A 26,767-nucleotide genomic window follows, 5' to 3' on the forward strand; every position below is an offset into this window, starting at 1 on the left:
CGAGGGAGAGGTCAATACCTCTGATACAGTTGGAGCAATAACCACTTTTTAATGTACAATAAAAGATTCAAGGCACATCTTTCCTTGTAAATACCTGAGTTTAGGGATGATTCCTCTTGGCCTACACTGGGGCAAAATGCATGAAATAGAAGGTGGGGATCTTCTACCCAGATCTGAGGGATCATGAGTTTAGCGGTTTTCTCCCTCTCCCTGGTTGCAGGCAGCAGTAAAGGTTCAATGGGGGGTTAACTTTGATTAGGCTGTGGGCTAAGGTGAGCAAGAAGCTACAACGTAAGTAGAGCCACAGCCCTACTTAGTCAGTAGATGTCTACGGGAATGTCTCAGGCTTAGTACGCATCTTATGAGAAGGATTCTGAATGACGTTTCTATCGCCTACCTATAAAGGAAGACTTAGAACAGATGGTATGGCATGTACAAAATGATAAGAGATGTTCTGTCATAATCTTAGTGCAGACAAGCAAATAAGGCCCTAAACTCTAACCTAGCTGCTGCTGCAGAAATTCAGCCTGGGTAATTTATCAGGGTGATTTTTTTTATACAAAAAATGTTTCTGGGAATGCAGAGAACATTCCCCATTTTTGAAAGTAATTGTTATTGTTTCCTAGTGACAGGTTTTTAAGCTATTTCTATTCCAACAGTGATGCACTTGTTGTTCTTTAAGAGATGGAGAAATTAAAATGTGAGGCATAGATGCTTGTTCACAGTTAAGTATTCAAGCCATGATATGGCAGCTGGCAAAAGGAGTGTATCATTATGCTCCATAACTGCAGGCTTTAAAGGTAAGGTAATAATGCTATTAGCGAGAAAAACAAATGTAGGCTAGGAAGCAAATCCACTCGTACCAGAAAGGAATTCCAAGCTATCAAATGCAGCTGACTCTCTTAATGCAGATGTTTTCAGGAACTATCAACCGAAAGGATTTAATAAGAATATACTTTATCTAAAGAGGTGCTACATAAGGAAGGGAGAGAGAGATAAAGACATATAGGCCCTTTTGAAAATTTTACCCATTTTCAAAAGCAACTTAGGGGCTTAGAAGCCCAAGTCTCATTCAATGTAATTTAGGCTCCTAAGCACTTGTCACTGTTGAAAATGGAATGTAGCCATCTAAGTCACTCAGGCACTATTGAAAATTTTACTCTTAATCAGGAAAGACATTGCATTAAGAAACAAACAAGCATTAAAAAAAAAGAAGTGTATGATCTGCAATCACTTAAAGGATGCCCAGATTTTCCAGTGTGATTTTGCTTGCAAAGTGTTGTTTTTGCGGTATACTAAGGAGCAAGCCGGCGTGCACTAGAGTGAAGGGATTCTAAAGAGCCCCGCAATAAGTGATTTTCCACTAAACATAAAAAACAAAACAAAACAAACATCCAAATGGCTCTGCGGATGGTGTGCAGTCGCTGGAGACTAATTCAACTGATTTCCAGGAACCAACTATGCATAGTCGAAGTGCACAATAAAGGAATAAGAGAAAACTACCTCCGGGCCAGTGTATGTCTAAAGTTAAGCACCACTTGCTTTATTTCGTAAAAGCACAATAACCCTGTGCTTATAGACACTAATTTAGTCAATATATTCCCCCCACATGAGGTTCCATGAAACTGTACCACAGAGGGCGATGTGGAATAAACACTTCAATGCAGGGCGTCCTTCCAATTCACAACCGTAACTGCCATCAACTTCTCAGTGACTTCCCCATACGCTAAGAAACAGCACAAACTCGGTTCCCTCATTCCTTTAAGAAAAATTAGAACATTTATGCATTTTAAACAGACAGTGAATTAGAGGAGAACACACCTACATGCCTGAAAGTGTTTGTAGAATCTCAGCTGGTGGTAACTTCCTGGAGGAGATGTGAATGGGGAGAAACAGATTGTTAATTCTAGTATTTGCCTAAGATATTAAAGGTCAAGTCATTCAAAAGTGTGTATCACAGCAGCACACGCATTTCAGATATATACAATGTGGGCACCGTATGTATCGGCAGATTTCAGTTCCTAGCAGACAAAGAGGGAATGGAGTTTATTCTGCGTGTTGTGCCATAAGTAATTTCCTCCAGATTTGCAATAAGGCTTACTATCACAATGTCCTAAACTATCATCGATTTGCCTGTATAGAGACCACTAACAGACAGGCAAACTATCTACATGTGGTGAATTTTCCTTGTTTGTTAAAGCAACATTCTGATCGACAAAATCACGATATTAAAAAGTCATCTACTTTCTCCATGGCTCTCCCCCTGCTGTGAATTCAGTTATATCCACTGACCATACAGACTAAAATAAGCATTTCCTTACTGTTTAGTTCTCTTAGCCCACCCACCTATGAGAAAGTGAGCTGGACTCCATTCTGGCTCAGGCATCACCATCAGTTCTGTTTAACTAAGTTCCAACTGCAGAACCTTTATAATTCGGGACAGAGCCAGGAAAGGCACAGCTTGAATTTCGGATCCCAGATGGAGTCACAGGGCTGGCAGCTAGAACAGCCATCTTTTTCCTTTCAAGCTGAATGAGTCTGATGTGGAGCCACACAGACACACAATGACGGAACCTCGTGATGCCATTTTACACTTTTCAGCATATCACTGTCCTTTTAAACTGATAAGGAGAAACTCACTTGATGCAACCAATTGTTAAACAATGTATTTATATCAACAATACCCCTTTCTCAGCTGCTGTAACTGACATTACAGTACATGCCCTTAAATCAGATCAGATTCCCTTGACTTTTAAACTATAGGGAAGTGAGTGGTTAAAGGAGGGAGTTTATCAACTTTTACGTCAGGTTCTAGTGCACATTTTATGTCTGTCCTTTTAAAATTACACTGCCACAAAAAGATTTGGCAGGAAGCTCCAATCAACTGCTGAGAGAGAAGAGAACGGCTAGAACTTGTAGTTTGTTAGCTTTTGGGGTCATTATTGTCTTGCTTTTGCTATTAAGAGTGCAACACAATGGTGAATACTCTTACTAGAATTGAAGTTGTAAAACATTTAATCACAGGGCTCAGATCTTTGTGGGGGGGAAGGGGGGGATAGCACAATGGACTACTCCAATCCTCATTGAGGCTACTGGGCACTACCACAGTGGAAATAGACAGTAATAAGGTCCCTACCTATATTCCAGAAGTGAATATGTAATTTGTCCTGCCATGAGCATTACATACACAATCTCTCTTTTTCTGCTCTTGCAGCACCGCTGAGGTACAGTATGTACAGTTATGTTGAAGAATGAAGTCTTTAGCAATAAGACTGTCTGTGAACCTGGAGTCTGTAGAAAATGCAAAGCTGCCCTGTGGCAGCTCCAGTGCACGTGGGAGAAACATTAAGATCACAAAACACAGATTCGGAAGGAAGTCCCCACATCCACCTACTCTTCTCCAGCCCAGCAGAGCCAGCCCTAGACACAGCACATACTGTACAGACACCACCATCTTCTCCAGTGAAAGACCTTGCAGTGTGTTTCTTGTTCAGAGCCATTTCATGTTCTCTGCATGGCTAACTGGTAATAGAATCACTGCTTTAAGAAAAGACCAATATAGTCTCCTGACTGCTGTGTATAGTTTAATAGCCGCTTTACAAGAGAAACATGAACCCTAAGAGGGCTGGCATGAACAATCTTTTTGGAAATCTTTATGCATAAAAGGAGCACAGCATCTAATCATCCACTGTCTAACAGAACGGCTTGTGTCCTTCCCACCCCCTGCCCCAGCTCTGAAGTGCCATGGCTGATAGTCACTAACAATCAATCACTTGTTGAGATGGGGCGGAAGCATCCCAGCTGTGCCAGTCTCAGCCTGACTCCAACAACATCGGCTAACCCAACGCTACTTCTTAGCCTTTTGGGGGAAGTAGTATTAGCGGACGTGCCTTTGCAAAGGGAATGTGCTCTGCAATTTAACCCGTATTACTATGGACACTACTTCCTCTTGCTTTCTTTTCCAAACACCCTAGAAAAAGATTAATCCGAGAGCCCCTGCCCCTTCTTTATTATACAAGTAATAGGAACAGGTAGGCTTTAGCGACAAAATCCTCAGCACAGGGATGTCTTTTAGGACCACGCACAAATAACTCCCTTTCGAGATGCACAGCCAAATAAATACCTGGGACTCGCCGGCTTACAAGACAATGGCCACTGTAAGAATGGTGCTAACAATCTCGCCTCCCCAATCAGTAGCTGCCAAGTGATATTACTTTCCCAGTCTATGCAAGGCTCCCAACAAGTAGGATTTAGAGTGCTAAAATCACAAGAGATGCTATTTTGGTTTTGGGATACTTCTGATTGGAGAGGTTTTCTAAAAGATGCGTGTTTCAGCGGTTGACATAGCCTTAAAAATTGGGCACACTCCCACCTCAGCATTTACAGACTAGTGGCAAATTGACACACCCTTATAATAGCCTTCCTGGGACTCCACGGTGGCAGGCAAAATGTTCTCTTTCATTAACAAATGCAGTATATAGAAGTTAGAGCAGGGGGCTAGGAGTCAGGCAACCCTAGGTCCCATTCCGAGCTCCACTGTTGACTCACGGTGTGACTTAACCTCTCTGTGCCACAGTCACTGCACTTATAAAACAATGATTACTAAGGTGAGTAAACTGTTAAGCTCCTAGAGATCCAAAATTGAAAGGTGCGACACAAGGGTAAAATATAGTACATGAACACAGAGAGAGACACTGAAAGAAAACCTGGGCACAGGGCTATTTTTTAAAATTACATTAGCCAAAGCTGCCACGAGAAAATCTGATAAAAAGGGGAGAGCCCTTGTGAGATTTGCCAAATGGTTCTGACTTGTTCAATGCTTCGCTCTTGTCATTTTTCCTGTCAGCTGCCAGAGAAAATCAGGGCGTGAAGTTGACTCCATGTTGCTATTACTCCATGTACTGTACTCAAGAAACATTTTGTCACCCATTGTTGATGGATTGCTTTGTAAATGCTTTACATAGATCATTTAGGTGAAACAGTTATACAGCCCGTGCTTAATGGTCTTTTAATACAGTAGAAAAGAACTACTGTAACACACAAAGCTACCATGGACTACACTGATACATTTTAAATGAGAAAGTATTAATAAATTCTAGTTTTCATTCAGCATCTTCCATGTAACTAAAAGAAAGAAAACCTGCCTGAAGCAAACACTCATGGCTGGACAAACATTGGTTAAGGGATGTGGAACAGAAGTGTACTCTTGCATATTTGAGGTGATCTCTTCCATTAGGAGTTTTATAAAAGGATGGTCTCCCCACCCACTCACACAACAGTCGAGTTTTTGTTTAGAGGGGTAAGTAACTAGCAAGAACAAGAAGAGCAAGCATAGGTGGAGGTTTAAAGGCAGTTTGAGTATGTGTTTGAGGCTAGAGAGTCCACTGAGAGAATCTAACATTGCAGTGGTTGAGTTGCTCCTTCTCAGGGAAGTTGATTTTAGCTACAAGGAACTACTTTTCCTCCTCCTCCTAGTTAAGCTGCCAAAGCTACAGAGAACTATGGGATGTGCCTAGTGACAATGGGATTCCTATGTATGTACTTACTACCACACAACTGACAAATTATGGAATAAGTCCCATTCCTCAATCCACAGCTACTACAAGACAGGTCTTTTGTGGAGGAATGGCGATAAGTGATGCTAGCTAAGCCCGGGCCTCGTATACCATACTGAGACAACAAATAAGGCAATATGAAGTCCTACTCCTGAGGCACAGAGAGCTGCTCTGCCAGCTGCTCCACATTTGTTTGTTAAGCTTTTTAAAGTCCCTGAAGTAGTTTGTATGAGATACGTGTCACTTTAAATTTCTATAAATACCTAGATGGAAATAATAAATGTATTCAGTTCAATAAATGATCTTCATTTTTCACTTGTCGATTTTACAACGTGGTGGTGTTCTGCCCCAGGGACTAGGTTAGAACTACACCATGCAAAGCAATAAGCAAATCTGCTATTTACACTGAGATAACTGATGAGCCAAGAGCAGGTAAGGAGGTCGTTGTTAATCATTCACTTCGCCTCATCCTACAAGGAAGGGAGGTGCCAGTCCAGCAGCCCTTTGTTCTGGCACTTGCTAGATAGGGTGGTCATGAAAGCTTCAGCTTTCTTCACGGCAGTGACCCAGGCTATCTTGGTTAACTTGCCCTTTAAAAAAAATAAAAAGCCTCCTTGAAGAATTTGTTTATCGTAAGGGGACACGAGACCAGAACACACCCACTTAACTGTTGATAGGGTCCAAGAAAGGCTGTGTGCAGCAGAAGAGCCAATGTGGACTCACCAGAAAATAGGTAAGTGACTAAAGAAGCATTCACATCAAGGCTGCTATTCAGTATATGGCGGAAGCTACAAGTTCTCTCCTTGCTGTTGGTTCCTATCTCTCTACTGTCTTCACTTCAGAGCATCAAACCAGCTCTCCAACTAGAGCACATTGGCTCATTTAGTTACAGTTGCTGTTCTTCCTAAAACATGGGTAGGAAACTACATTGCAAGAAAGGGCAGGGGACAGGAAAGGGTCTGCTCACACACACACACACACACACACACAAGGTAGCATCAAAAACAAGAGACATTTAGAAAGTGCAAATTATTTATAAACACTATCAACAAAGTGCAAATCTACATGTAACGTTTTACAAAGAAAAGCTATAACTGAAGATGACAAACAAGGGAGGCACGTAAATTTGAGGAATGGGGAAAAACAGGCTGTTCTCCAATTGCCTCTTAATTTATGCCAACTTGATGTGTCAACCCAGAACACTGCCTTTGTCAACCTTCATAAAAAGGACACCGACCACACAGGTGATTCCAACATGAATGGTGTCCAAAGGGAACCTAGCAGTTGCTCTAAAAAAACTTAAAAGCTTTGTTCTGAGCTCAGGCTCTGGCAAAAAGATTTCCATTCTAAATTGCATCATCCATCTCCTGTAACTGAACAGTATATCCATTAGATTTCTTGTTAGGTGTGACTTCCTTTTGCAGAGTGGGGATACCTTTGCTTGTCAGCTGCTCTCTGGAAAGCTTGCTTTTATTTCAAAGGAAAATACTGATAAGAAATGCTACAAAGAGTTACCTGTACTGAACAGATCACATATTTAACCTGTATTTAAAAGGAGGTTCTGAAGGTCTCCAAAACAAAGACACGCAAAATCCTCAAACTGGCCTTATTAAAAAACAGAACAATCCATAGATCAAACAATCAAGAGACAAACAGCTAAGCTACAGGACAATTAAAAACTAACTTTAAATGGAGAAAAAACAGAGCACACTCCCTCAGTAACGAGTAGCTCAGACATTGGAGGATGCTGTGACAGAGCTACGCTGGAAGTGGTCAGGAATGTCCCGGAAGCGACGGTGGTGGGCCAAGTTCCGGCTCACCCATTGCTTAAGGCTGCACTTTTGGGTGGGTTTCTTGGAGAACCTTGGGTATTTTCTGCAAGAACAGAAGGGGAATAAAGGTAACAGAATAATTAAGGCAAATATGGTGTGTAGGAACACGCATACAAGAGCAGCAGGAACAGTGGCTAATTTGCAAACGCCTTCCTTTGTCCCATGGCACTTGCAGTCTGCAGACACTTTTCTATTGCCAAAATTTTTAAAAGAAAATTATCTTGCCACGCTGCCATGGTAAATACAGTAGTAGAGTACAAGAAGAGTCCTTCTAGGAGCATTATCTAGTGCTTTCTGTTACCCTCCTTGCTAAGATCTGTCTCTCCATGGCCTGCCAGAGAAGTCTGAAGGTTGCTCAGTTCAGGACAGTTAAATGAGAAGTAAATTCCCACAGAAGGAGCTGTTGTCATGCAAATATTACCATTTCTTGGCTCTAGCATATTCTGAAAAAACTGCTGGCTTTGTTCAAACAAAAACCCTCAAAAATACTTCCTACAATGGCTTAAAATAAAACAAATCAAAAAAATTCCCACAACCCAATTCCATTTTCGTTAACTTGTTTGCAACACACTTGCAGATGCAGGAAAACAAAGCTTTTCCATATTAGCTGTCAGATGCTGCCTTCCCCCTTCTGCACATAGCAGAGTTGGCTTCTCTTGAGTCTTTTCATTTGGTCTGGGCAGATATATCAACATAGCTAGGAAATAATATTTATTAACTGCAGAGCCATCTGGGGAACCATGAGACACTGGGTGGGGGTCACGCTTACAAAAAAATTAACTATCAATATAGTTATTTAGGAGAAGGAGCATCTGTCTGCCTCCGGAAATTCACACCAACAGCTTTTCAGTTCTACAACAGTGGTTCAACACAAGTTATCATGATTAAACAGGCCTAAAACAGCAACGTGGCCTGGCAGTTTCAGTCCTCAAAGACTGGTGTCCATATTACAGGTCACCATCACAACTCGCTCCTGTGTTGGGAGCCTCTCTGAAGAGTTGGAGATGGGGGGTGGGGGAACAAAATTCAAAGTAAGTGTTACACTGGCAAGATAACACAGAAACAGTGTTACCAGACACTTGTGCTGTCACCTTGACTTGGCTTGAAGCTTTGCTTCCAACAGTGTCAGTCAGGCACTTCTGGTGAGCATTACATTCTGAATAGATATTTAGAATCCAGGAGACCTTCCTTCTCAAGTTATAACAATTTCAAACCAAGGTCAGTGTTCAGGCCTTACCTACTTCATATTCTTACAGTGAATTTAAAAAAAAGACAAAACAAAACATCTCCAACAGAAATAAGGTCCTGAACAAGTTATTTTGTATAGTCTGTTTCATTTTCCATTGTAAAAGGGGCTTTCCTCTGCTCCCTTCCCTCCTTACAAACATTTGATACCATACCTCATGGTGAGGTCTGATGGATGTTGCCATCTGCGGTCCTGGGTTCGGTACTCCCTGCTGGCAACCTTATTCATCAGAGCGTACAACTCATTTAATGCATCTGCAATTCAGCAAAGTAAGTAGTTAATGGGAGATCAAGCATGCTACATGAGGCTGGAAAAAAGACAGCAGCAGCAAGGGAACTCTGGCCTCAGCTCTTAATGTTGCTCCTGGTCCTCAAGACAGATCTTACACCAAGGGACAAACAGTCTACCAGAAAGACAAGAGGTCTACACATGTCCATTTTCAGGGACACTTATGCAACATTTCCCTGGAAGCAGACACCTGCTACTGACATGAGTAGGATATTACTTGCTATGATGCTTTCCAAGTAGCGGACTCAGCTCCTCACTGCAGTGACGGCCCACTGCAAGGATCCATTTGCCCATGTCTATAATCAGAGTGTAGCAAAAGACATCCTTGTCCACAATCACTTACATCTGAAAAGGATGTAACATCATCATACAGCAGTGTTACCTACTGCACAGAACAAGCCCTTTCAGTAGATACAGTAGTTCTCCAAAGGCCTCACACCATGAATCCTTGGCAAGAGAATGCGACAGATGGTTTGGCAAGATACATGAGTCTTCATGTCCAGGTCACAAAATAGCTCAGATCATATCTGCAATGCTTATACTCTTGCCCACTCCTCACTTCAGTATCTGGTAATGCAGGCTGAGACTCCATACTGTACACTACTTGTGATGCACACTACAGCAGAAGTCCATTGTTATGATGTTGCTACCAACAGAAAACAGTGCCCCCCCTCAACCAACATGAACGCAGGTATTCTTCCATCTTGCTACTGCAGTCATGTTGCTAACACTAGGAGTGGTTCTACGTGAGACACTTCTTCATTCCACAGGAAGTGACTGTCTACTGAGTGCATCTATGTAGACTGGCCGCACCTCTCCTTCACCCACTGGAGCATCAGCTTCTGTCTGAAGTGACCAGTTCAGAGTCTGACAAGAGGCCATTCAGTTTTACAGCGCACTTCCTAAAGATGACTATTTGAAAGTCCATGGTCTGTGTTCAGCCATTACTGTTTAGGGAGAAACGCAAAGCATCAAGAGGGCTAACAACATGCAGATACCCACCATGAACATGTTGCAGAGCTGTTCAGTCCAGACAGCAACTCATCCTTTCAATCCATTTAGATTAGAAGTCACTGGAAGAGTTGTGGTTTCTTCCAGTTTATCTATCTTTAGCAACTTCCCACAAGTTCTTACTTTTTCTACACCAGGGCACCTGACAATTTCAGTCATGCCAGCTTTATGCCATCCCCCAACCCCAAACCTTGTGCCAGTAGGGCTGATGTAACTTGGATCTGTTTTCTGTTCTCAGCTGCTGGGGACAGAGCGCAGAGGCACTCTGGCCAGATCTCCCTACCCGTCGAAAGCCCTAGTACATTGGGGCAGTAACAGAAGACTGGTGTAGAGCTGTTAAGTCTTCTGCACACCAGCCGCAGATTAGGGGAATGCAATAGTCTGTTCAGCTGGCTTCCCTTCTGCTTTACCCCAGCGTGATGTAAAGCCAGAAGAAAAGGTCAGAATCAGGACCGCAGTTTTATTTATAAGACAGAAATTGGTGATTGATCTTTTCCATAAGGTTCTTCCGTTCATCCCTCACTCTCTCAGGGCCAGTGCAGGGTTTTTCCCTACAGCAGAGCATCTCAAAAGTGTCATAGCGTGGAGCACATTAAGATGTTTTATGGACATTTCTCCCACCCATTTACAAAAACATAAGCTACTCCCCTTTCCATTGGCAACCACAGCAATTGTTTCCCTAGAAGAGTAACATTAAGATTTGTAGCTGCTTTTAGCCGCTGAAAATGAGAGCCAACACCATGTAACTTGCCAATTCTCCAGACTACCAATGGTTCTTAGATCACAGTGGAGAACCAATGCTGTACAGTAGAAATAATCCCTTGCACCTCTTTAGCAGCATCTGGTCTCCTTGGAATGTTTGGACTCTTCAAATACTTGGCGTGTCTAGCACTATTTAATCCAATGAGCTCAACAATAAAAATTGTCATCACTATCTACAGACGGAGAAAGGGGAAGGGAGGCACAGAGATGAAGTGACTTGCCATGGTCAGTCTGCATGAGAGTCAAGAATAAAACTTGGATCTCAACTCCCAGGTCTGTTCCCTGACCATGGAGTTATTTCCCTTCGCCGACAGATATATTCCCATCCCCATCCCCCCAGAATAGCACGACAGGGAGAAGCTATACATTTACTTTCAGATGTTTGTAAGGGCTGAGCTCTCATTTAGATACCAAGAGTCTCCAACTGTTCTCAGTGGGAGCTTCTGGATGTTGAGCTCTTTTGAAAGTCTGGTCACTAGTCTTGAACTTCCCTTTAAAAAAAAAAATATATATATATATATATATATACCACCCCCTTATTTGTTGCATTTGGCTTCCCACTAGAGAAGCCTCTGCTTTCACACTGGCATTGGCTTGGGGGAGGGGAGAGGAGGGATGGAGGTGATGCTACCATTGAACACTGACTCCCAGAAGCTTCCCCTACCCCAAACACCATCTAAGTCTCATTGTCAGCAGGCACTTTTCCCAACCTGCTGTACAAACAGAGCCCATACAAGTCCAAACTCATCCCCCTTCCCAGGATCTGAATTTATTATGGGTTTGGGTGGGGTTTTGTTGTTTGTTTGAAAGAACCAGTTCAAGCCTTCTTCCCAGATGTGGTTGTGATTAGGATTCCTCCCTTCAGGAAAGCTCAGCCCACACCATAGATGCTCTCCCTAGAAGACCACTCCCCCATACTTTATATCCAAGAGCATCAGGGAAATCAGAAGAACCCACTTAACCTCTGCCCTTAGGTCCCTTGGATTACTTAATCCTCCTTGTCTGCAACACTGTATTTAATAAAGATAGCTAACCTTCATAAATTAAAGGTATTAAATAAAATCAGGTCTTCACAGTTCCCTATGGCACTTCACAAGTTGCCTCCTCTCTCTCTGCCCCAGAGGATCCAGCTTCATCACGTCTTTGCCAGGCTGCCAATTGCATGATCGAGCTGGGAAGCATTACAATGCAAATTATGCATTTCTAGAGAGGAGATAAACAGATCACCTCCAAGTGGAGGCAGCCCTGTATATCTAACATGCTGTGTCAATCTGCCCTTGGACAGAACTCCTGGTACAGTTTTATTAGCAGAGGAGCTCTTAAGGAAAGAAGCTATTAGATACCAAATTGGAAGAGCTAGTATTGCTTTCCAGGTACCAAACAGCTCACAAGTCTGAAGAGAGTCCACATGATTCATAGATTCATAGATTCTAGGACTGGAAGGGACCTCGAGAGGTCATCGAGTCCAGTCCCCTGCCCGCATGGCAGGACCAAATACTGCCTAGACCATCCCTAATAGACATTTATCTAACCTACTCTTAAATATCTCCAGAGACGGAGATTCCACAACCTCCCTAGGCAATTTGTTCCAGTGTTTAACCACCCTGACAGTTAGGAACTTTTTCCTAATGTCCAATCTAGACCTCCCTTGCTGCAGTTTAAACCCATTGTTTCTGGTTCTATCCTTAGAGGCTAAGGTGAACAAGTTCTCTCCCTCCTCCTTATGACACCCTTTTATATACCTGAAAACTGCTATCATGTCCCCTCTCAGTCTTCTCTTTTCCAAACTAAACAAACCCAATTCTTTCAGCCTTCCTTCATAGGTCATGTTCTCAAGACCTTTAATCATTCTTGTTGCTCTTCTTTGGACCCTTTCCAGTTTCTCCACATCTTTTTTAAAATGCGGCGCCCAGAACTGGACACAATACTCCAGCTGAGGCCTAACCAGAGCAGAGTAGAGCGGAAGAATGACTTCTCGTGTCTTGCTCACAACACACCTGTTAATGCATCCCAGAATCATGTTTGCTTTTTTTGCAACAGCATCACACTGTTGACTCATATTTAGCTTGTGGTCCACTATAACCCCTAGATCCCTTTCTGCCGTACTCCTTCCTAGACAGTCTTTTCCCATTCTGTATGTGTGAAATTGATTTTTCCTTCCTAAGTGGAGCACTTTGCATTTGTCTTTGTTAAACTTCATCCTGTTTAACTCAGACCATTTCTCCAATTTGTCCAGATCATTTTGAATTATGACCCTGTCCTCCAAAGTAGTTGCAATCCCTCCCAGTTTGGTATCATCCGCAAACTTAATAAGCGTACTTTCTATGCCAATATCTAAGTCGTTGATGAAGATATTGAACAGAGCCGGTCCCAAAACAGACCCCTGCGGTACCCCACTCGTTACGCCTTTCCAGCAGGATTGGGAACCATTAATAACAACTCTCTGAGTACGATTATCCAGCCAGTTATGCACCCACCTTATAGTAGCCCCATCTAATTTGTATTTGCCTAGTTTATCGATAAGAATATCATGCGAGACCGTATCAAATGCCTTACTAAAGTCTAGGTATACCACATCCACCGCTTCACCCTTATCCACAAGGCTCGTTATCCTATCAAAGAAAGCTATCAGATTGGTTTGACATGATTTGTTCTTCACAAATCCATGCTGGCTATTCCCTATCACCTTACCACCTTCCAAGTGTTGGCAGACGATTTCCTTAATTACTTGCTCCATTATCTTCCCTGGCACAGAAGTTAAACTAACTGGTCTGTAGTTACCTGGGTTGTTTTTATTTCCCTTTTTATAGATGGGCACTATATTTGCCCTTTTCCAGTCTTCTGGAATCTCTCCCGTCTCCCATGACTTTCCAAAGATAATAGCTAGAGGCTCAGATACCTCCTCTATTAGCTCCTTGAGTATTCTAGGATGCATTTCATCAGGCCCGGGTGACTTGCAGGCATCTAACTTTTCTAAGTGATGTTTAACTTGTTCTTTTTTTATTTTATCCGCTAAACCTACCCCCTTCCCATTAGCATTCACTATGTTAGGCATTCCTTCAGACTTCTCGGTGAAGACCGAAACAAAGAAGTCATTAAGCATCTCTGCCATTTCCAAGTTTCCTGTTACTGTTTCTCCCTCTTCACTAAGCAGTGGGCCTACCCTGTCTTTGGTCTTCCTCTTGCTTCTAATGTATTGATAAAAAGTCTTCTTGTTTCCTTTTATTCCCGTAGCTAGTTTGAGCTCATTTTGTGCCTTTGCCTTTCTAATCTTGCCCCTGCATTCCTGTGTTGTTTGCCTATATTCATCCTTTGTAATCTGTCCTAGTTTCCATTTTTTATATGACTCCTTTTTATTTTTTAGATCGTGCAAGATCTCGTGGTTAAGCCAAGGTGGTCTTTTGCCACATTTTCTATCTTTCCTAACCAGCGGAATAGCTTGCTTTTGGGCCCTTAATAGTGTCCCTTTGAAAAACTGCCAACTCTCCTCAGTTGTTTTTCCCCTCAGTCTTGATTCCCATGGGACCTTACCTATCAGCTCTCTGAGCTTCCCAAAATCTGCCTTCCTGAAATCCATTGTCTCTATTTTGCTGTTCTCCCTTCTACCCTTCCTTAGAATTGCAAAGTCTATGATTTCATGATCACTTTCACCCAGGCTGCCTTCTACTTTCACATTCTCAACGAGTTCCTCCCTATTTGTTAAAATCAAGTCTAGAACAGCTTCCCCCCTAGTAGCTTTTTCAACCTTCTGAAATAAAAAGTTGTCTCCAATGCAGTCCAAGAATTTGTTGGATAGTCTGTTCCCCGCTGTGTTATTTTCCCAACATATATCCGGATAGTTGAAGTCCCCCATCACCACCAAATCTTGGGCTTTGGATGATTTTGTTAGTTGCTTGAAAAAAGCCTCATCCACCTCTTCCACCTGGTTAGGTGGCCTGTAGTAGACGCCTAGCATGACATCTCCCTTGTTTTTTGCCCCTTATCTCATGATGCCATGAAAGTTGTCTGCGCTGCAGGTGGTGCAAGCACTATTCAATATGCACAATTATGATGTCAATATCCTGCAAAGGCACATTTAGTGAACAATGTTGCAAAAAGCAAGAGAAGGATATATAGAGGGAGAGGAAAAAACTCCCCACTAAATTTGTTCTTCACCTGCCCTTAAAAAAAAAAAAAATAGGGGTTCTCAGCTATTCTGTATTCTCTCTCTCCTAGACCAAGACGAAGTAACAATACTGGGTGAACATTCAATGCCAAGAGCCACAATAATAGTCACTTCCGGTTATGAAAATAGGGAGCCTCATCACTAGTGACAAATGATTCTGGACCAAACAGAATCCACGAGGCTCTCATCAAGAAGGATTTGATTCTATTTATGGTTGAATGAAGAGCAATATGAAGTTTGAATACTAAGCTAGCGGTCAGCTGGCAAATTTCTTTGTGGTCAATTATGGACAGTTTCAACCAGTCATTTGGAAACAGATGTTCAAATCACATCACAATTTTACATCCGCTAGAACACAGCCTCTGCAGCATTTAGATTCATGTGGAAAGCTGGAAACAAATCTATTTCATCGGAAATATTCTATTCCCTAGTTCTTGGAGGATATGCATACACCCAAAGCCACAGGTTTATTCTGCCCTGGGTCAGTTCACTTTGCCAGACAGGGGAAAGTTCGCTCAGAAAATGGACTCCTTCCAAACTATCCAATATCCATAAAGACTGAATGGTTGGCAGTTAGTGCAGCTGTTACCTTTAAGTGGTTTAGCCCACAAAAGCCACCAACACGAGCATAGAAAAGTTGTATTTGTATAATACTCTGCTAGGTGCTATACAGACAGGTAAAAAGACAAAGTCCCTGCCCCAAACTAGCTTACAATCAAAACAGGCAACATACGAATGATACGGGATATGCTACAACAGAGAAGTGTGGGGGAGATTATGCAGAAGAGTGTGAAAATGAAGTTAAATGCTATGCTACCCAAGTGCAAGTGACAGCCTACAATACAAAAAAAAAAGCCTAACCAAAGTGGTGGCATAACGAGGTATTACTTTCAGTCACCTGTTTTGTTACCCCTTCCCAGCAAGAGGCAGTGGACAGGCACAGAGCTGGTGGGCTTCCTGGCCTAGATTCCTGGAAGAATTACTCACAGCTATAATACGTGTCCTGTAGCTCCTTGACAGGGTTGGATTATAAATTCTCACAGGGATAATAGGTGCATGGAGAAAGGCACCACTCAGAATTAAACCCAATCAACTGAGAAGGTTTTTATGTGACCCAACTGGAAAAAACCCTCCTACCTGTCACGCTACATTCCAAGCCTAAAGTTATTGGGAACAATAGACATTTCCACTGAGAAGCAAAAAGATCACACATAACATTCTTCCTCAGTGAAACGGATCTTCCATTTCACCCGCCAGCCTCGTTCACCAGGCCCCTGCCTGATTTGCTCCGACTCAGAACATATGCCTTGCATTTTTAATTTGAAAGGAGGAGAAAACGGGTCGTAATTAGCTTTCCTCGCACAGTCCCCTCTGCATTACTTATGCTATATTCACAGACTGGAAAGCCGCCCCGTGGCTATGCAGCTGTTTGCACGGCCCAGAGAAGCGGCGTCTCCATGTGAGCAGCGGCACAACTGTCAGTTTCTTGAAACTCTCAAGAAAGGACAGTTACCAAACCCCTGAAAAGCCTGACAAATGAACACAGTTGGAGGCCATCTTTGTAAGCCGCTAGGGCCATCTTTAACCTCCGAGTTTCTCAGTTCCACCCACAATTCCTTCAGGTGTGGCTCTTCATCTAATATTATGTTTGCTCTTTATGTGGAGATTCTCCTTTAACCTCTGCCAGCAAGAGCTTTTGTAGGATTGATCTGAGAGGGGCACAGCCTAAGAGGCCTGGAAGGTATTAGCAGGAATTTCAAGTCTTACTACTTGACACGGAAGTTAAAGGTTTCACAATTTTAAGTTCTATGCTGCCGGCTGGAAAGAATGGCCTCCCATCCTAAGCACCACCAGAGACAAGAGCCCAGGTCTCCCTCTCTCATTTTGCATTTTATGGCCAATTTATAAGTGCAATGCCCTCACTGCCCAAAGTGCCAATTTTTGACAGTGTACCTGCATTTACCACACAACTTTCAGCATGTGCCTCAAACTCCTTGTCTATCCCAGACATCACAGGCAGAGAAACTGCTTCTGAGGTAGTCCCAAAGCAGGGGTGGTTACATATTGGACCCTAAGTTCCCTCTAAGCTGTGCGGCCTGCAGTGGCCTATTAAGCACCGTGCAGGAGCTCAGGAGAAGAGATGCCTCTTCCCCAGCCCCAACCTGGATCTGCCACAGCTGTGGGAGAGGTGCCAGGGCTTGAGGCCCCAACCTCGGATCTGCCACGGTGAGGAGGGGCGCCTCTCCCCCCAGCCCAAGTGCTGCTGTGGGGAGAGAGGGCTGGGAGGAGTCTCTCTCCCTACCGTAGCCCCAGGGCAGCCTGCACCCCAAATCCCTCATCCCCAGCCCCACCCCGGAGCCTGCACCCCCAGCTGGACCCCTCCCACACACCCCACACCCCAACCCTCTGCCCCAGCACTGAGCCCCTCCCACACTCCAAACCCCACAGCCCCACCCCCGCCACATGAATTTTGTTATGTGCACCAATATGGAGATGATGTGTCACACATCACCTCCATATCAGTGCACATAAAATTCTGCACATCCGTGGGAAAAATTAGAGGGAACACTGATTGGACCCCATAGTCTCCATAAGTGGAGCAGGCGACATTCTTATTGCTGCCTAAAAAAATTATAATATCTGAAACAACTTTGCTGAATGCAAACTAACAAAATTTGGCCCTTTTGATTTGGTCTGTGCCTTCCCCTCTTCCCAACACCCCATCCCAATCCTTCCTGTATGTTACCTGGTGTAGGATCCGAGGAATTCTTTACATGGGCACGCACACATTGGATATAAATATGCTTCTTTTGCTCAAGTTCTGCTTCAGAAATGCATATCCGTTGTTTTGGTCTTTAAAAAAAGAAAAAGAAAGTTAATTTTTCTGAAGCACCTGTCAAGCAAGGCTCCATGTAACAAACAGCACCATGATTCCCTGTGTGGCGAATACAGACAGAAGTTCCTTATAGCACTATTCTTTTGGACACACTAGTTGTAAGAAGGAGATCTGGCAAGCCACTCCTAGGAGCAGGACAGCTGACGAGTCTGCTCTCAGCCTGTGGGAGGAGGGGATGCTTGTCCATTAGCAGTGAAAATATGGAAAGTTGAGGAATGACAATGGCAGGAATCACCACAAAGTCTGATTGGAGTGAGACTCAGAGCTGAAGCAGGTGGAGGGAAGGGAGTAGCAAATCTAGGAGTAAGAGAAGATCATGTCAGCATCTTTCCCCATCTCACAGACTGCCTGCTTTAAAGAGACAAGGTGGGTGAGGTAATATCTTTTTATTGGACCAACTCTGCTAAATAAAAAAATATTATCTCGCCCACCTTGTCTCTAATATCCTGGGACCGACAGGGCTACAACAGCACTGCATGCTGCCCGCTTTGACAATTAACATGCTTCCCTATCTTTGGTCGGCTGTATTGTTGCTGCCATCTGCTGGAAACCACAGGGATAAAGGGGAACAGTGACCACACCAGGGGTTCTCACACATTCATAATATGAACTACATCCTAATAGTGTCTCAGACATGCCCTCTCAGACTCAGGACAGCTTGGATCACCTCCCCTCCCATTCACAAGTAACCCTTGTGACAACTACAGCAATCGCTTACATGGAAAATGTTACCTAACAGGGCATTACATAAATTTACTTGCAATTTAGCAAGTGGAAATGAGACGTGTATTACCACGTGAGCAGCCAGCTCTCTAGATCCCCAGCAAGTGCTTCACAGTCCGGTGTGAGCACTGCTGAGCTAAAGTATGCAGAACATGTTACCTTTCTTCCACCTGTGGCACAGGAATGACTTTGCCTAGCTTCTTCCCACAGGTACGGTCTTCCCCACAGTTCTGGTCTAACACTACAGAGTTTAACTGGAGAGGAGGAGGAGAAAGAGGATTAGCCTGACAAAAAGACACTCCTGTGTCCATTAAGATGCATTATTTTCCTATAGAAAAGCTTACTTACTGCGCAAGGCTGCAAACCCATGTATGCACCCTGATAGCACTACCGACAACTGAATTATAATGTTTAAATAAAAACATGTCTGACCCATCCACCCTACTGTCCATTTGGTCTGCTTCACACGCTTATGGCTTTGTTGAAAGATTAAAATGTTTAAAAGTGAAATGTTTAACAAAATACTTTTAAAAATACTTAGCCAAGGCTGCTTTATAAGAGTAAAGAGACAGAGGTGTGTGTTGTTACTTTAAGATTGTCTGACGATTCTTCAACAGATGTGGATTGCCTGCTCAAATCTTCCTTTTGGGAGCCAAAGGTCCCTGATAATCCACTGTCTGTTCCTCTGGAAGGGTCCTGATTTAGGACGACATTAGAGGTTTCCGAATGCAGTAGCAGTACAGGTGCTGGATTCTCCACTTTGTCCTTACTTTGACCACAGGCAGGGTCAGGAGAGTACGTAGAAGTTTTAATGTGTGCATCAGAGAAGGGAGATGATTCTTTGATTTCTGATGGCAGCTTTTCCACACTATCCAGGCCCCCACTGTGGTGCTCTTTAGAAGCCAGGCACTCAAGGGACTCTTCAACAACCAAGCTATTAGAACTGATTTCATCATACTCTATACTTTGTTTGCTTGCATTTTGTAGATGGTCATCTCTTATTACTTGTGAAGCTTTTTCACCAGTTTCCTCCAAGACATCATTCCCTTTTGGCGGATCTACTGAATCTGCATCAGTTGGGGAAAGATTTAGAGGCCCCTGAAGATCACAGTCAAGTGTACAAGTGACTTGATTTGATTTCAAGCAGTCCACATTCAAGCATTCTTCACCCTCAGAATTAGCTGTTTCATCCTCAAGAATTTGAAAATATCCAGGATTAACTGAAGAGCCAGTCTGAGATAGAGACTCGTTACTTACTAACTCATCTATGGTCCTGAATGATGTCTCTGTGCCTTCCGGGGGGACTGATGCCAAATTACAGTTGCTACTCACTTCCTTCTCACTTTGTCCCCATACCTCTTGATTCACTAAAGCACTCTCTCCAGTGGAGTTCTGGTCATCTCCTAAGCAATCATCTGCTAACATTTCCCTACACTCTTCCTCAGTGTAATTGAAGGGAGAGTTCCCTTGTTCATCATCTGAGGGTTCCAGCAAAGAGTCATCGGGCTCACTATCATCAAAACATCGGGCTGTATTCACAGAAAGGGCTACCACACGGTCTTCTGGAAGACTAACTCGGATGACAATGTTCTCCAGCTCAGTATCATCCAGACAACCAGAGGAGCCCAGGAAGCAGGCAGAGTCTGGGGAGCACAGTGATAGTTTCTTGGATGGACATGGAGTGCTACAATAATGACTCAAGTGGCGCCGTTTCTTAGCATCTGATTGCAGGGGCTCATCCTCCTCCAGCAAGTCTAAGGGCCTTTTAGTCCTGGGGATTATATCGTTAACAAGTGTCACTTTATGATTATGATATACACCAAGCCCAAAGGAATGCGGAGAGCTGTCTTCCATGAGGCCGTTGGTCTCTATATTTAAGTGACCTCACTGCTTCTGCTTGGCCACTAGAAGCCAGGGCAGAAGAGGTACCAGTGTTTGCTGAGCCTCTAATCAGCCTAGAACGTGCTTCACTCTTCCAGAAAGTGTCAGTCAGTCACAGGATGGATCCCACTTGCCTGCAAAGAGAAAACAACATAAGTGAACTAAAGGAATGTCTCTCAGCTACTTCCTTCTCAGTCCCCTCTGTCCTTCTCTGGAAAGAGAGATGTACACCTCTCCTCCCTGGGCAAGTGAAGTGTTGGATTTTCACTTGGTCCAAGATAGCTTACACTTGTCCTGTGACTGATCCACTTTAGAAATACTAGTCACTTTGAAATCTAGGGCATTCTGCTGCCTAACCTTTAAAGAAAAGTGTCGTACATATTTTGCCTCTGTTGTTTCTCTTAAATTTAGTCCTTCCTGAGGCAGCAGCAAGGGAAGAGCCTATCAGCATCCACCCTTGGAGCAAGTGGCCCAATGTCTGAAGATACCTGGCTTCCATGGCCTTCACTCCTGGCTATTCTGACTTAAATAAACGTTATTAAAGGTTATAACAGAGTGAGTCTGCTCAAGCTACTCAAACGTCAGCTAGAGAATTAGAGCCAGTAAGCCAGACATGCTAATGAGCAATCCCCCACATAGAGAGGGCTCACAAGTCAGAGGTCTAATTTCAACAGCTATATTAGCCAGCACTAATAGAGTGTAAATCATGAACACCGTGACCACTGCATGCTGTCTTCTTTGAAGCTGTTGACATGAATCAGTATAAGACACCCCCCAAAAGACTGCATAAAGAAATATTGTATGTTTTCATAGCTTCTTTCATTCAAGGATCATAGAGCAGTTTGCATATTGAATGAAGCCTCAAACCTTTCCTCCCTCTCCAGTGAGATAGCATTATACCATTTTTAAATAAGAAAACGGACAAACAAAAAGGTTAAAATAATATTATAATGTTACCTGATCCTATTAATAGGTAATAATACTTGTTCAGTTGATCAGAAGTACTAAGGTTCTTGTCCCAGAATCAGGCTACACGGAACTAAAACCAATGAGTTCAATTTCTTGTCAGGAATCTCAAGGGGTATAGCCAAGACACTCACACGGAGGTCAAAGCAAAGCAGTGATTTTTATTAGGATCAGTAATAAAGCCAGAAAAGCTCTGAGCCACGTAATCAAACAGGAATAATCCAGTATGGGGGATATCTGCGATATCATTCTTTGTATATGCTCTTAGATTCGCATACTTACACCCTTCCTTAAGACCTGGTGGTGAAAGACAAAGGACCAACCCTGCCTCTGGCATGCCAAATGAGTCTGATGGTCCAGGTTTCTCAATGCCCAAGATGGATGGCAGACAATGTTGCCTGATTTAAGGAAGTAATATTCTTATTTTAGATAATATGGGTTATAGGCTCACCAATTAATCTGATCAGAAGACAATAAGGTTCTTGTCCCAGAGTCAGGCTACACAGAGTCTGCAAGGACACTTGGGATGTACAACAAAGACGCTCACACTGAGACAAATGTAGCTTTAAAGACTTTTATTGCGATAAATGGAATAGTAATCAAACAGTAATCAAATGGTAAAATAATCAGAGTTACAAAGGCAATGACATTGTTCTAGAGATACATGAGATATTATACACTATAAAGCTTTTGATTATTTTACTCACACCCTTCCTTGATAACCTGGTATGAGACAAAGGACCAGCCTTGCCTCTGGTATGCCAAGAGAGTTCAGGTCCAGGTTCCTCAATTCTTGAGTGGGAGGTGCAGAGCTTAGGAGAAGCTAAAGAGCTAAGAGCTATAGAAGACTAAAGAAGCTAACAGAGTTTAACTCACAGACTTAAAACAGAACAATAAACAAAAGGATAATAAACTAACGAAGAAGCCTCCTTGGCATAGTGGATCACCCCTCTTACCGAGCTTGAGCACTTGAGCCTTCCTTCTATGTCCAAACTTAGTTTCCTCACCCACAAAATGCCAGGGTACACTTGCTCCATAGGCTGGTATGTTTGTACGTACTGATGACATACATATATAATAGGGGTAGGCAACCTATGGCACGCATGCCAAAGGCAGCACGCAAGCTGATTTTCAGTGGCACTCACACTGCCCGAGTCCTGGCCACCGGTCCGGGGGGGGGCTCTGCATTTTAATTTAATTTTAAATGAAACTTCTTAAACATTTTAAAAACCTTATTTACTTTACATACAACAATAGTTTAGTTAGATATTATAGACTTATAGAAAGATACCTTCTAAAAACGTTAAAATGTATTACTGGCACGCGAAACCTTAAATTAGAGTGAATAAATGAAGACTCTGCACACCACTTCTGAAAGGTTGCCGACCCCGGATATATATTAGTGACATTAGCTCATTCTCACATTTGTTATTTCTGTCCTACCCGGTTATTTCCAAGTTCTTTGTGGTGTACCTGTTAAGTTTAAAGAGCGTATGAACTTAGGTAGCTCCCCTATACCAACCTGCTTCAATGCATCCTTTATGTTAAAGGTCGCAACCATATATGGACCTTACGGTTTAGCTTATCACCACCTATTTAGGTGAAAGGTCTCAAACATATGTACAGTAACTTTACCTTAGCTCAGCATACAGGATGTGGCCTGTAGGTCCCTTGCGTTACAGCCAAAAATACTCTAATATAAAAATCTATAAACCTAGTATAATAAAACAAATAATCAAACCCATAAGAAAATAAGAAAACCATAAGAAAAGATATATAGGCAGGTACTACAATTACACCATTCCATCTTTGAATGTGAGTATATGAGCTGATCAGCCTACTGACAACAAAATGAAATATAGCTTTATAATCAGGTAACCTAATTGTATGCTTTTGGTGTTCATTGGAGTTCCCCCAAGTTAGCAAGACTACTCCTTTTGTAACTTATTAAGATACTAATTAACATTAAACCTATTACCATATTCACATTCTGCCTCCTCTTTATTGGCTCTTTACATTACAGAATATTTAAATAAATACCTGCACCAATTTCCTTTCCATGCTATCAGTATAGATAGCATTTTAACAAAACATTCCAGATTCTCAAAAACACCCATTAAGAATGGCTGCTAAAACCAGTTATAACCGCAACATAACCCTAGGTCATGTCCTTGCTACTTTCCATTTTCCCCATCTTACTATCTCCAACTTATCTCTAACTTTTACTCACACTAACAAGCTCTATTTTTCATACTCCTCCATATTTAGCCTAATTTCTACTTATTTTTTAACCTAGCACATTTTATAGACTACATCTTCTCCCTTTTTAGTTTTCCTTTCACCTGAACAGCACCTACTTCGTCATCATTCATTTTTGTTGAGCCTTTCCTCTGACTTCTTCCAATGAAATACCTGGTTTTCCACCTCTCCTTCTGCCAGCTTTATTCTCATTTCTAAAGGCAGCCTCAAGGTATACATATCACATTCATGTTTATTTCCTGTTTCTAGAGTCCACCCAAGGGAACACCTCTCTCTTACATTACCCAATCCATTTCTTACGCAGAAATTCACAAAAAAGGACACCTCCCCCCCACGCACACAACCAGTTTCCACTCACTTCCAGTGCTGGGATAACTAGGCAATTCTTGGCTTGTACATCTCCCACCCCAGCTCCCTCTTCACCTCTTTAAAGGGAAATCTGTATCTCCTACACTAATATCAGGGGATGGGGAAATTCCTCTGCTACTCCATTTTGGGGGCTCTCTCATTAAGCGGGGAATTCAGAAGAATGTTCAGCTCTCTACCCCCCTTCCTCTCTAAGTGTATGTGGCAGTTGGTGCCAGAGGCCGAACCACACTTGATGGATAACACCCCACTGGAGGAGGGCACCAGTGGGTTGATCACTTACCTACTTAGGTGGGCAGTGCTTCCCATCCTCACAGGCAATCTCTGCTGTGATGGGCAACTCCCCACTTACAAGGTAGAGGGAGAGGAGTCTTCCTTCAAGCCAGACCCTAAAGGAATGGGCATTTGAGGGCAATCAGGAAGGGAGAGGGAGTACCAGGAGGCAGTACCGCCCCAGTCAGAGCCCTTTAGAGGTGGGATCTGACTGGGGAGTGGGCGGGGCACCTTGTAGCCTTATTAATGGATTGGTGGTTAATCAATTTATATTAATCAATCACTTAGACCACAATGGTCAATGAAGGTTTGGTCTCCTGAGGGCTACAGCATCAGGAAATATTATCATCAGTATCATTAGAATAAACGATGCTAGAAGCACATAAGAAACAACTGCAATTTATTACAAGTCCCTTCATTAACAAGTCCACTAAGCAAATGAACAATCCCACAAACACTAAAATACAACAGGCAGAGAAAAAGTGTGAAGTGTTTAGCCCTATGACTAGCAACTACTACCACCACCACCAGTGGTTGCCATCCTAGCGTCTCGCCTCTTCTTTGGCACACCTTTTATGCTTACACACACGAAGGCTCATACATATGCATAAGGGTTCCAACCCCTTTTTCCTCATTCATACTTCCACATCCCACTAATTTAGGGGCACCTCATTTCTCATTGGCTATCCCTTAGTTCCCCTTACTCTCATTATGCATCTCTGTAAACTAGTTCCCATGGTAACCTGCAGAATTTCTCATGATGTTACAATTGGGTGCCTCACGGTCTAGACAAGTACACTGTGGTATATTTTCCCTATCACCCCCCACTGGCACATTCTTTACAGTAACCTTGTAATTTCACTGGTACAGGGTTATTCCTGGGTCACCTACTTATGCCAACCCTCCTAAGGCCTGAGGACTAACATGGCTAAGAAAATGTGACAGGCCTCAACTTGTAGGCCCCGTGACCCAACATTAATTAATATTTATATTTCAGTCTATAACTTAAATATACTTAATATGTATTATTCTTGGCTGCACCCTCCCACCCAAAGTTCACCTCAGTAGGGGACAAGAGGTCAGGACCCCTTTCTCCCCCATTACAGCCCATCTGGAGGGGGCAGTTGTGGTAGGGAACCCTCATCACATCCCACCTGGGAGGGCAGGCTGGGGTCGGGGCCCCCCGGTCACAGCCCACTCCTGCAGGAAGCCAGAGGGCCCAGGACCCCAACTCCGCAGTCAGTCGTGACTCTCAGTAGGTAAAACAGAAGGCTTATTAGTCGACAGGAACACAGTGTAGAACAGAACTTGTTAGCACAGAAATCAGTGACATTCAGCCAAGTCCATCTTGGGGGGAGGGGAGCCCAGAGCCAGGGCTCTGGCCCTCCCCCTGTGCCCCAAGCCAGCCCAGAGGAACTCGCTTCCAGCTGCCTGGCCCCTCTCTCTGCACAGCTCTACAATGTCCTTAAGGAGTCAAGTATCAGAGGGGTAGCCATGTTTGTTGCTTTTTACAGATCCAGACTAAGAGTCCTGTGGCACCTTATAGACTAACAGATGTATTGGAACATAAGCTTTCGTGGGTGAATGCCCACTCGTCAGAAGCATGTAATGGAAATTTCCAGAGGCAGGTATAAATATATAAATAAATATGCAGGCAAGAGTCAGTCTGCAGATAATGAGGTTAGTTCAATCAGGGAGGGTGAGGCCCTCTTCTAGCAGTTGAGGTGTGAACACCAAAGTTCACACCCCAACTGCTAGAAGAGGGCCTCACCCTCCCTGATTGAACTAACCTCCAGACTGACTCTTGCCTGCATATTTATACCTGCCTCTGGAAATTTCCATTACATGTGTCTGATGAAGTGGGTATTCACCCACGAAAGCTTATGCTCCAATACATCTGTTAGTCTATAAGGTGCCACCAGACTCTTTGTTGCTTCTTCAGGAGATGGCTATACACCATCTCCACGCTGTTCCCAAGTGGTCCCGGACTCACAGGCCTGTGCTCTCTCAGCTCCCCACGGTCCCTGGGAGGAACTCCTTCAGTGCGACAGCCCTTCTTGGGGGGGTCCACTCTCTTTCAGGGTTAAGCCGTAGGCTCCTCCAACTCCTGGAACCAGTCACAGCCCACCGGGGGGGGGGGGGGGCAGGGGAAGGTAGGCAGTTGGGGGTCAGGGCCCTGCCCAGTCACAGCCCACCCAGAGGGAGGGGCAGTTGGAGTCAGGGCCCCCCGTCTCAGCCCACCGGGGGGGGGGCAGTTGGGGTCACAGCCCACGTGGGAGGGCAGGGGCAGTTGGAGTCAGGGCCCCCCGTCTCAGCCCACGTGGGGGGCAGGGGCAGTTGGGGGCAGGGCCCCCCGTCTCAGCCCACGTGGGGGGCAGGGCCCCCCCCCCGTCAGAACTCGCTCGCTCTCCCCCCACTCGGGGGAGACTCACTCACCCGCCGCCAATCCAGACGCGACCCCGGGGCTCGAGTCGCGACTAACTAACGCGAGCTGCTGCTCGGGGGGATGGGTGGGAAGGGCATCACAGGCTCCGCCCCCGCCCG

The 26,767-nt window shown here is 43.8% G+C and overlaps 1 protein-coding gene across 4 annotated transcripts; it reads right to left on the reverse strand.

Annotated features, from left to right (window-relative positions):
- Positions 1-1,669: 1,669 nt before the first annotated feature.
- On the reverse strand, positions 1,670-26,736 carry S100PBP (S100P binding protein). 4 transcript variants are annotated; one of them, XM_054011921.1, is made up of 8 exons: positions 26,660-26,715; positions 24,234-24,339; positions 19,067-20,493; positions 18,638-18,732; positions 17,606-17,712; positions 8,788-8,887; positions 7,240-7,430; positions 1,838-1,867 (listed from the first exon to the last, which is right to left on the reverse strand). In XM_054011921.1, the coding sequence occupies exons 3-7, from the start codon at positions 20,330-20,332 to the stop codon at positions 7,286-7,288; spliced, it is 1,713 nt and encodes a 570-aa protein (XP_053867896.1). In that variant the 5' UTR covers positions 20,333-20,493; positions 24,234-24,339; positions 26,660-26,715; the 3' UTR covers positions 1,838-1,867; positions 7,240-7,285. The 4 variants fall into 4 exon arrangements, with proteins under 4 accessions (XP_053867898.1, XP_053867899.1, XP_053867896.1 ...); XM_054011923.1 differs by lacking the exons at positions 1,838-1,867; positions 24,234-24,339 and adding an exon at positions 1,670-1,759 and having other exon boundaries at positions 26,660-26,736; XM_054011924.1 differs by lacking the exons at positions 1,838-1,867; positions 7,240-7,430; positions 24,234-24,339 and adding an exon at positions 1,671-1,759 and having other exon boundaries at positions 26,660-26,736.
- Positions 26,737-26,767: the final 31 nt, after the last annotated feature.

The sequence above is a fragment of the Malaclemys terrapin genome, chromosome 22, assembly GCF_027887155.1.
Source record: "Malaclemys terrapin pileata isolate rMalTer1 chromosome 22, rMalTer1.hap1, whole genome shotgun sequence".
NCBI classification, from domain to species: Eukaryota; Metazoa; Chordata; order Testudines; family Emydidae; genus Malaclemys; species Malaclemys terrapin.